General features: G+C 29.0%; 1 protein-coding gene across 1 annotated transcript in view; it reads right to left on the bottom strand.

Moving 5' to 3' along the window:
• Nucleotides 1-8,496: 8,496 nt before the first annotated feature.
• Nucleotides 8,497-12,905, bottom strand: part of LOC139513877 (secernin-3-like) — a 31,264-nt gene continuing 26,855 nt past the window's right edge. Inside the window, exons 5-6 of the mRNA XM_071302808.1 lie at nucleotides 12,518-12,724; nucleotides 8,497-10,611 (exon numbers count right to left, since the gene is read on the bottom strand). Coding sequence (XP_071158909.1) covers nucleotides 10,091-10,611; nucleotides 12,518-12,724 — 728 coding nt within the window. The 3' untranslated portion in view covers nucleotides 8,497-10,090. The remainder of the gene's footprint in view (nucleotides 10,612-12,517; nucleotides 12,725-12,905) is intronic.

Below are 12,905 nucleotides of genomic sequence, written 5' to 3' on the forward strand. Positions count from 1 at the left end.
CTACAAGTTCTTTATAAGGTAATGCCATATAATATAAATAAAGATATCGGATTAGTTGTCTTCTCTTCTACAAGTTCTTTATAAGGTAATTCCATATAATATAAATAAAGATATCGGATTAGTTGTCTTCTCTTCTACAAGTTCTTTATAAGGTAATGCCATATAATATAAATAAAGATATCGGATTAGTTGTCTTCTCTTCTACAAGTTCTTTATAAGGTAATGCCATATAATATAAATAAAGATATCGGATTAGTTGTCTTCTCTTCTACAAGTTCTTTATAAGGTAATGCCATATAATATAAATAAAGATATCGGATTAGTTGTCTTCTCTTCTACAAGTTCTTTATAAGGTAATGCCATATAATATAAATAAAGATATCGGATTAGTTGTCTTCTCTTCTACAAGTTCTTTATAATAAAATCAACGGTACCAATTTTGTTGCACCAGATGCGCATTTCGACAATACATGTCTCTTCAGTGATGCTCGTGGCCAAAATATTTGAAATCCAAAGCTTATATAAAACATGAAGAGCTATAATCCAAAAGGTCCAAAAAGTATAGCCAAATTCGTGAAAGGAATCAGAGCTTTGCATGAGGGAGATACATTCCTTAATTTATAATAATTTCTAATATCTTGTAACAGCAAATTTTAATAACACAAAAAATCCGTATTTTCATGCCAGTACCGAAGTACTGGCTACTGGGCTGGTGATACCCTCGGGGACTAATAGTCCACCAGCAGAGGCTATAAGGTAATGCCATATAATATAAATAAAGATATCGGATTAGCTGTCTTCTCTTCTACAAGTTCTTTATAAGGTAATGCCATATAATATAAATAAAGATATCGGATTAGCTGTCTTCTCTTCTACAAGTTCTTTATAAGGTAATGCCATATAATATAAATAAAGATATCGGATTAGCTGTCTTCTCTTCTACAAGTTCTTTATAAGGTAATTCCATATAATATAAATAAAGATATCGGATTAGCTGTCTTCTCTTCTACAAGTTCTTTATAAGGTAATGCCATATAATATAAATAAAGATATCGGATTAGCTGTCTTCTCTTCTACAAGTTCTTTATAAGGTAATTCCATATAATATAAATAAAGATATCGGATTAGCTGTCTTCTCTTCTATAAGTTCTTTATCAGGTAATTCCATATAATATAAATAAAGATATCGGATTAGTTGTCTTCTCTTCTACAAGTTCTTTATAAGGTAATGCCATATAATATAAATAAAGATATCGGATTAGCTGTCTTCTCTTCTACAAGTTCTTTATAAGGTAATGCCATATAATATAAATAAAGATATCGGATTAGCTGTCTTCTCTTCTACAAGTTCTTTATAAGGTAATTCCATATAATATAAATAAAGATATCGGATTAGCTGTCTTCTCTTCTACAAGTTCTTTATAAGGTAATGCCATATAATATAAATAAAGATATCGGATTAGCTGTCTTCTCTTCTACAAGTTCTTTATAAGGTAATTCCATATAATATAAATAAAGATATCGGATTAGCTGTCTTCTCTTCTATAAGTTCTTTATAAGGTAATTCCATATAATATAAATAAAGATATCGGATTAGTTGTCTTCTCTTCTACAAGTTCTTTATAAGGTAATGCCATATAATATAAATAAAGATATCGGATTAGCTGTCTTCTCTTCTACAAGTTCTTTATAAGGTAATTCCATATAATATAAATAAAGATATCGGATTAGCTGTCTTCTCTTCTACAAGTTCTTTATAAGGTAAAGCCATATAATATAAATAAAGATATCGGATTAGCTGTCTTCTCTTCTACAAGTTCTTTATAAGGTAATTCCATATAATATAAATAAAGATATCGGATTAGCTGTCTTCTCTTCTATAAGTTCTTTATAAGGTAATTCCATATAATATAAATAAAGATATCGGATTAGTTGTCTTCTCTTCTACAAGTTCTTTATAAGGTAATTCCATATAATATAAATAAAGATATCGGATTAGCTGTCTTCTCTTCTACAAGTTCTTTATAAGGTAATGCCATATAATATAAATGAAGATATCGGATTAGCTGTCTTCTCTTCTACAAGTTCTTTATAAGGTAATGCCATATAATATAAATAAAGATATCGGATTAGTTGTCTTCTCTTCTACAAGTTCTTTATAAGGTAATGCCATATAATATAAATAAAGATATCGGATTAGCTGTCTTCTCTTCTACAAGTTCTTTATAAGGTAATTCAATATAATATAAATAAAGATATCGGATTAGTTGTCTTCTCTTCTATAAGTTCTTTATAAGGTAATTCAATATAATATAAATAAAGATATCGGATTAGTTGTCTTCTCTTCTACAAGTTCTTTATAAGGTAATGCCATATAATATAAATAAAGATATCGGATTAGTTGTCTTCTCTTCTATAAGTTCTTTATAAGGTAATTCAATATAATATAAATAAAGATATCGGATTAGCTGTCTTCTCTTCTACAAGTTCTTTATAAGGTAATGCCATATAATATAAATAAAGATATCGGATTAGCTGTCTTCTCTTCTACAAGTTCTTTATAAGGTAATTCCATATAATATAAATAAAGATATCGGATTAGCTGTCTTCTCTTCTATAAGTTCTTTATAAGGTAATTCCATATAATATAAATAAAGATATCGGATTAGTTGTCTTCTCTTCTACAAGTTCTTTATAAGGTAATTCCGTATAATATAAATAAAGATATCGGATTAGCTGTCTTCTCTTCTACAAGTTCTTTATAAGGTAATGCCATATAATATAAATAAAGATATCGGATTAGCTGTCTTCTCTTCTACAAGTTCTTTATAAGGTAATGCCATATAATATAAATAAAGATATCGGATTAGTTGTCTTCTCTTCTACAAGTTCTTTATAAGGTAATTCCATATAATATAAATAAAGATATCGGATTAGTTGTCTTCTCTTCTACAAGTTCTTTATAAGGTAATGCCATATAATATAAATAAAGATATCGGATTAGCTGTCTTCTCTTCTACAAGTTCTTTATAAGGTAATGCCATATAATATAAATAAAGATATCGGATTAGCTGTCTTCTCTTCTACAAGTTCTTTATAAGGTAATTCCATATAATATAAATAAAGATATCGGATTAGCTGTCTTCTCTTCTACAAGTTCTTTATAAGGTAATTCCATATAATATAAATAAAGATATCGGATTAGCTGTCTTCTCTTCTATAAGTTCTTTATAAGGTAATTCCATATAATATAAATAAAGATATCGGATTAGTTGTCTTCTCTTCTACAAGTTCTTTATAAGGTAATTCCATATAATATAAATAAAGATATCGGATTAGCTGTCTTCTCTTCTACAAGTTCTTTATAAGGTAATGCCATATAATATAAATAAAGATATCGGATTAGCTGTCTTCTCTTCTACAAGTTCTTTATAAGGTAATGCCATATAATATAAATAAAGATATCGGATTAGTTGTCTTCTCTTCTACAAGTTCTTTATAAGGTAATGCCATATAATATAAATAAAGATATCGGATTAGCTGTCTTCTCTTCTACAAGTTCTTTATAAGGTAATGCCATATAATATAAATAAAGATATCGGATTAGTTGTCTTCTCTTCTACAAGTTCTTTATAAGGTAATTCCATATAATATAAATAAAGATATCGGATTAGTTGTCTTCTCTTCTACAAGTTCTTTATAAGGTAATGCCATATAATATAAATAAAGATATCGGATTAGTTGTCTTCTCTTCTACAAGTTCTTTATAAGGTAATGCCATATAATATAAATAAAGATATCGGATTAGTTGTCTTCTCTTCTACAAGTTCTTTATAAGGTAATGCCATATAATATAAATAAAGATATCGGATTAGTTGTCTTCTCTTCTACAAGTTCTTTATAAGGTAATGCCATATAATATAAATAAAGATATCGGATTAGTTGTCTTCTCTTCTACAAGTTCTTTATAAGGTAATGCCATATAATATAAATAAAGATATCGGATTAGTTGTCTTCTCTTCTACAAGTTCTTTATAAGGTAATTCCATATAATATAAATAAAGATATCGGATTAGTTGTCTTCTCTTCTACAAGTTCTTTATAAGGTAATTCCATATAATATAAATAAAGATATCGGATTAGCTGTCTTCTCTTCTACAAGTTCTTTATAAGGTAATGCCATATAATATAAATAAAGATATCGGATTAGTTGTCTTCTCTTCTACAAGTTCTTTATAAGGTAATTCCATATAATATAAATAAAGATATCGGCTTAGCTGTCTTCTCTTCTACAAGTTCTTTATAAGGTAATTCCATATAATATAAATAAAGATATCGGATTAGTTGTCTTCTCTTCTACAAGTTCTTTATAAGGTAATTCCATATAATATAAATAAAGATATCGGATTAGCTGTCTTCTCTTCTACAAGTTCTTTATAAGGTAATGCCATATAATATAAATAAAGATATCGGATTAGTTGTCTTCTCTTCTACAAGTTCTTTATAAGGTAATTCCATATAATATAAATAAAGATATCGGCTTAGCTGTCTTCTCTTCTACAAGTTCTTTATAAGGTAATTCCATATAATATAAATAAAGATATCGGATTAGTTGCCTTCTCTTCTACAAGTTCTTTATAAGGTAATGCCATATAATATAAATAAAGATGTCGGATTAGTTGTCTTCTCTTCTACAAGTTCTTTATAAGGTAATTCCATATAATATAAATAAAGATGTCGGATTAGTTGTCTTCTCTTCTACAAGTTCTTTATAAGGTAATGCCATATAATATAAATAAAGATATCGGATTAGTTGTCTTCTCTTCTACAAGTTCTTTATAAGGTAATGCCATATAATATAAATAAAGATATCGGATTAGTTGTCTTCTCTTCTACAAGTTCTTTATAAGGTAATTCCATATAATATAAATAAAGATGTCGGATTAGTTGTCTTCTCTTCTACAAGTTCTTTATAAGGTAATGCCATATAATATAAATAAAGATATCGGATTAGTTGTCTTCTCTTCTACAAGTTCTTTATAAGGTAATGCCATATAATATAAATAAAGATATCGGATTAGTTGTCTTCTCTTCTACAAGTTCTTTATAAGGTAATTCCATATAATATAAATAAAGATATCGGATTAGTTGTCTTCTCTTCTACAAGTTCTTTATAAGGTAATTCCATATAATATAAATAAAGATATCGGATTAGCTGTCTTCTCTTCTACAAGTTCTTTATAAGGTAATGCCATATAATATAAATAAAGATATCGGATTAGCTGTCTTCTCTTCTACAAGTTCTTTATAAGGTAATTCCATATAATATAAATAAAGATATCGGCTTAGCTGTCTTCTCTTCTACAAGTTCTTTATAAGGTAATTCCATATAATATAAATAAAGATATCGGATTAGTTGTCTTCTCTTCTACAAGTTCTTTATAAGGTAATGCCATATAATATAAATAAAGATATCGGATTAGTTGTCTTCTCTTCTACAAGTTCTTTATAAGGTAATTCCATATAATATAAATAAAGATATCGGATTAGTTGTCTTCTCTTCTACAAGTTCTTTATAAGGTAATGCCATATAATATAAATAAAGATATCGGATTAGTTGTCTTCTCTTCTACAAGTTCTTTATAAGGTAATGCCATATAATATAAATAAAGATATCGGATTAGCTGTCTTCTCTTCTACAAGTTCTTTATAAGGTAATTCCATATAATATAAATAAAGATATCGGATTAGTTGTCTTCTCTTCTACAAGTTCTTTATAAGGTAATGCCATATAATATAAATAAAGATATCGGATTAGCTGTCTTCTCTTCTACAAGTTCTTTATAAGGTAATTCCATATAATATAAATAAAGATATCGGATTAGTTGTCTTCTCTTCTACAAGTTCTTTATAAGGTAATGCCATATAATATAAATAAAGATATCGGATTAGTTGTCTTCTCTTCTACAAGTTCTTTATAAGGTAATGCCATATAATGTAAATAAAGATATCGGATTAGTTGCCTTCTCTTCTACAAGTTCTTTATAAGGTAATGCCATATAATATAAATAAAGATATCGGATTAGTTGTCTTCTCTTCTACAAGTTCTTTATAAGGTAATGCCATATAATGTAAATAAAGATATCGGATTAGTTGCCTTCTCTTCTACAAGTTCTTTATAAGGTAATTCCATATAATATAAATAAAGATATCGGATTAGTTGTCTTCTCTTCTACAAGTTCTTTATAAGGTAATGCCATATAATATAAATAAAGATATCGGATTAGTTGCCTTCTCTTCTACAAGTTCTTTATAAGGTAATTCCATATAATATAAATAAAGATATCGGATTAGCTGTCTTCTCTTCTACAAGTTCTTTATAAGGTAATTCCATATAATACAAGTGAAACTGCGAGCTACTGCTCACTGATGATACCCCCGCCGCAAGTGGATAATATTAATAGTGTAAAAATATGCAAGTGTTCGGTAAACAGGAAGTTGTCGAGTGATGAATCTGAAAACGCATCACACGGTATAGCTGACTTATAAAAATCCTGAAACCAAATTTCAGAAATCCTTGTATTGTAGTTCCTGAGAAAAATGTGACGAAAATTCAAGTTCAACTTGGCTATCATGTGTAAAATCATACAAGTGTTCGGTAAACAGGAAGTTGTCGAGTGATGAATATTTATATATTTAAATACTGAAATAGCAAATAAGTCTTACTAAAATGTTCTAGATTTTAACTGTTAAAGTTTTCAAGTAATATAACACCGAAATCGTAAATATATGGTGTGTACTGTCTGCATGGGATGCCAAGCTAACTAGTACACTCTATAATATCTTCAAATCAAGAGCAATATCCAATATAGTCTGTACAGTCTGCATGGGATGCCAAGCTAACTTGTATCAGTCTATCAAGAAGTGCGTGATTTTTACTTTTAATGATAGCCTTGGCAGGGCACTTATAGTTTTATTAAATAAGCTGTAAATAACATTTTTATCATAATATAGTGGTGAACGCTATTGCCGCAATAGTTCTGTGTACATTTCTTATCGTGATATTGTATTTGCAACTTGTGCTGTGTACATTTTTATTGTGATACAAGTGGTGAACATTAGCTGCATACATTTTTACCGTGATATCGTGTTGATTCTTATTACCGCAATTGTGATGTGTACATAATATTTTTAACTTATTATCGTCGTAATATCTTAAGACTTTTAAAATATTTCTTTTAGTCGTACATATTTTTAATGTAAATATAAAGATATCCGCAATCTCGGTGTGTAAATTAAATTGCTCATCCGATAAGTGGAGTGCTCCGATTAAACGGAGGTGAATACCTGTACAGAACAGAACAGATGAATCTGAAAACGAATCACACGGTATAGCTGACTTATATAAATCCTGAAACCAAATTTCAGAAATCCTTGTATTGTAGTTCCTGAGAAAAATGTGACGAAAATTTTCAACTTGGCTATCATGTGTAAAATCAGACAAGTGTTCGGTAAACAGGAAGTTGTTGAGTGATGAATCTTAAAACGCATCACACGGTATGGCTGACATATATAAATGTTGATACCAAATTACAGAAAGGGTGGATGTGTAGTTCCTGAGAAAAATGTGACGAAAGTTTCATGGGACGGACTGACTGACGGACGGACGGACGGACGGACTGACAGACAGAGGTAAAACAGTATACCCCCCTTTTTTAAAGCGGGGGTATAATAAATAAAGATATCGGATTAGTTGCCTTCTCTTCTACAAGTTCTTTATAAGGTAATGCCATATAATATAAATAAAGATATCGGATTAGTTGTCTTCTCTTCTACAAGTTCTTTATAAGGTAATTCCATATAATATAAATAAAGATATCGGATTAGTTGTCTTCTCTTCTACAAGTTCTTTATAAGGTAATGCCATATAATATAAATAAAGATATCGGATTAGTTGTCTTCTCTTCTACAAGTTCTTTATAAGGTAATTCCATATAATATAAATAAAGATATCGGATTAGTTGTCTTCTCTTCTACAAGTTCTTTATAAGGTAATGCCATATAATATAAATAAAGATATCGGATTAGTTGTCTTCTCTTCTACAAGTTCTTTATAAGGTAATGCCATATAATATAAATAAAGATATCGGATTAGTTGTCTTCTCTTCTACAAGTTCTTTATAAGGTAATTCCATATAATATAAATAAAGATATCGGATTAGTTGTCTTCTCTTCTACAAGTTCTTTATAAGGTAATGCCATATAATATAAATAAAGAGATGCTGTATGATGACCAATGAGACACCTATCCACAAGAGACACCTATGCACAAGAGACCAATAATGTAAATGTATACAGGAATTAGGTATTAAATAAAACTTTGTTTGTAAAGCTTCCACAATGAGCAAAACTCAATGAAGTATAGATGTTTTTAAGAGTATATGTGCGCATTATTATATAGACTACAACTTAAGTATTTCTAATAAAACAAAAAACACTATTTGACTGATTTATTCTTAAGCCTTGTATATCAAACACATACACATACACATTTTTATGGTTAATAAGAATGACTGACAACATTGCACGTCCCGGTTAATATATTAACAGCATAATTATGTAAAACATCATAATTCTTAATATAAATTTGAAAAGTGAATGCTTTTAAAGTCTGTGTTGTTCACTGGCTTCTACGCACTACTACTTTGATTTAATTTGATTAAAATGTTCCAAACACATTGGTAAGAAAGGTAAATGTCAACATATGTCTGACATAAACACTTTTTAACAGCATTTGTAGATTTAGTGGTGTATGTTGAATTACTACCAATTATTTTCGTAGGGGTAATTACTAGTAACAATTCAGAAGCTATTTGTTATTTTATTATTATCAATATTCAATAGTTGCTAATAACATTGTTCATGCTGGTCCATTGGAAGGTAACATCATACATGGAAGGAATGTAAATAAATATTGTTTTAGTAAAACAATAAAATTGAGAATGGAAATGGGGAATGTGCCAAAGAGACAACAACCCGACCATAGAAAAAAAAAAACAAAAAAAAAAACCAACAGCACTTTTACTTTTGGGTTTTAGGGATTGACTGATTGCAGTTGTTTCAGACAAGATGTTTGAATAACTTTGCATAGAGAAACATAATATATGAATAACAGATTACAACAAAAATAACATCTTACACTAGCTGATTTTCTAACACAATTAAAGTCTTCATTTTTTCATCAGTTTTGTATAATTAAAACTACATGTTTAAATTGTATGAAAGTTTTGAGAAAAAAGAATTCATCAAAGAAAAATTTATTTAGACTTTTTTTTGTTTTGTACAAACTTGTTAGCTAACAGGAACAGCAAAACTGCAATGGAGTGCATTGCTGTTAATCTTTGAGAGACTATTTAAGATTCAGTATAATAATTCTTAAGTTAACATTATAGTTTTGTAGTATGAGCATTACACTATCATAAAATATGTAAAAATGTGATCAAATATATATAATATGTCATTGATCTGCATAGTAATACTTTACCAGTATAAATACCGGACACAACTGTACATATTGGAATGTTAAAAAACTGGTTATATTCTAACAAATATAAGACAACAATACAACAACACAAGTGTACAATACAAGTAATAAGGTACACAATCAAATATCAAATCCAATATCACCTTCTATGTTTGCTTCATTTTATGATTCATATTAGATCTTTTATCAGCTAGATCCATTAAAAAGGACAGGAACATAAAGATATTCAATATTCTCTAACCACAAAAACATCATAAATTACACGGTGTAATTTTATTTTTAGTTCATTTCCATGTTTTTTGGAATTTTAATATTATATGAAATATTTCATTAGATTCCAAAAGAATTTTTTTAATAAAAAAAATAATTAAATTACAAAAATAATAAATATATCAAAACACAATCACATTGACCATAACATTACATTCATTGATATTATAAAACAAAACACGATTTGTAATCTGAATTAATCATCATTAGCACAAAAGCACATACACATTTATTGCAAGACATCACATACTATTTAAATACCTAAAAGTGGCTAGTTTATCCAATCTTGTAGAAATTCAGTTCAATATTACACATATGTTTGAAGATTTGTGACACTTTCTTACAGCTATTTTCATCAAAGTTTTGTAAGATTTCCATCATATCCTCAACACATTTATCTTCTAATTCTTTCAGATTCTGTGAAATCATTAATCCCATAGGATTCTCTGTATTCAACAACTTGACAAAGTTTTCATGTCCTTTGTAAAGGGCATGTCTCCTATCAACAGTTTTACTAAAACGTGGCTGCATAATCAATGGATCATCGGCACCAAACTTAGGAGAAACAGTAAGATCACCTAGATCTACATCAGGACAGAAGATGAATGGTTTATAGATACTAACATTGGGATTGGGTGTGGCTGTAAACCAATGTAGAGGTGGGGAAAGGGATGCACCAGTTGGGATTACCGATATTTGACTTCCTGTCGACAGACTCAAACCTCCACCACCCAGACGACAGATTTCATTTTTCTCATCACGTAGAATCTTAGCCATATCTCTCATTCCAAAAATACCTGTAATATATAAAGATGGTACCATATTATGTAGGGTAATACTGATTGTAATATATAAAGATGGTACCATATGATGTAGGGTAATACTGATTGTAATATATAAAGATGGTACCTTATGATGTAGGGTAATACTGATTGTTATATATAAAGATGGTACCATATGATGTAGGGTAATACTGATTGTAATATATAAAGATGGTACCATATGATGTAGGGTAATACTGATTGTAATATATAAAGATGGTACCATATGATGTAAGGTAATACTGATTGTAATATATAAAGATGGTACCATATGATGTAGGGTAATACTGATTGTAATATATAAGGATGGTACCATATGATGTAGGGTAATACTGATTGTAATATATAAAGATGGTACCATATGATGTAAGGTAATACTGATTGTAATATATAAAGATGGTACCATATGATGTAGGGTTATACTGATTGTAATATATAAAGATGGTACCATATGATGTAGGGTAACACTGATTGTAATATATACAGATGGTACCATATGATGTAGGGTAATACGGATTGTAATATATAAAGATGTATAAAGATGGTACCATATGATGTAGGGTAACACTGATTGTAATATATAAAGATGGTACCATATGATGTAGGGTAATACTGATTGTAATATATACAGATGGTACCATATGATGTAGGGTAATACTGATTGTAATATATAAAGATGGTACCATATGATGTAGGGTAATACTGATTGTAATATATACAGATGGTACCATATGATGTAGGGTAATACGGATTGTAATATATAAAGATGTATAAAGATGGTACCATATGATGTAGGGTAACACTGATTGTAATATATAAAGATGGTACCATATGATGTAGGGTAATACTGATTGTAATATATACAGATGGTACCATATGAGGTAGGGTAATACTGATTGTAATATATAAAGATGGTACCATATGATGTAGGGTAATACTGATTGTAATATATACAGATGGTACCATATGATGTAGGGTAATACGGATTGTAATATATAAAGATGTATAAAGATGGTACCATATGATGTAGGGTAACACTGATTGTAATATATAAAGATGGTACCATATGATGTAGGGTAATACTGATTGTAATATATACAGATGGTACCATATGATGTAGGGTAATACTGATTGTAATATATAAAGATGGTACCATATGATGTAAGGTAATACTGATTGTAATATATAAAGATGGTACCATATGATGTAGGGTAATACTGATTGTAATATATACAGATGGTACCATATGATGTAGGGTAATACTGATTGTAATATATACAGATGGTACCATATGATGTAGGGTAATACTGATTGTAATATATAAAGATGGTACCATATGATGTAGGGTAACACTGATTGTAATATATAAAGATGGTACCATATGATGTAGGGTAATACTGATTGTAATATATAAAGATGGTACCATATGATGTAGGGTAATACTGATTGTAATATATACAGATGGTACCATATGATGTAGGGTAATACTGATTGTAATATATACAGATGGTACCATATGATGTAGGGTAATACTGATTGTAATATATAAAGATGGTACCATATGATGTAGGGTAATACTGATTGTAATATATAAAGATGGTACCATATGATGTAGGGTAACACTGATTGTTATATATAAAGATGGTACCATATGATGTAGTACTGATTGTTATGGTTCTCTTATTTCTAGCTGCTTTATACTTTCTCTAAACAGTTGATTAGTGTTTCACTTAATCTAGGTTCTTTATTAGTATAAATTATAATGTCATATTTTCTATTTTGCTATTGTGACACCATGAAAAAGGTGACCATTCCTGAGTTTGGAATCAATAGAATTTCTTATTGTATTTAATTAAGCCTCTGGTATGTTTGAAACACTCACCTTCCTTAGAATATTCTTCAAGAAGTCTTTTACCATTAACAAATCTGTTGACAGGTGTAGTATCTTTAGCAAACACAACAGAGAAATTAAAATCTCCATCAGATTCCTTGTACAGCCCCGATGATTTAGCCTCCTCTATAAGGTTAGGTGACATCATGTCTATTTTTGTACCAATGGTCAGCTGGTTGGAAATATTTCTTACTCCCTCTGAAATAAGTAATCAATGGAAACAATAATTTCAACACTTTCTTTTATTCATTATACCCATAACAGTATCTACTGTGAACCCAGTAATTGTTGTGAGCAATTTAGAAAACACCACTTTGGATAGCTGGGAATATAACTTGTCTGATATAAATGTTAAACTTAAATCAAGTTTATATGAATT

Source organism: Mytilus edulis, chromosome 2 (assembly GCF_963676685.1).
Source record: "Mytilus edulis chromosome 2, xbMytEdul2.2, whole genome shotgun sequence".
NCBI classification, from domain to species: domain Eukaryota; kingdom Metazoa; phylum Mollusca; class Bivalvia; order Mytilida; family Mytilidae; genus Mytilus; species Mytilus edulis.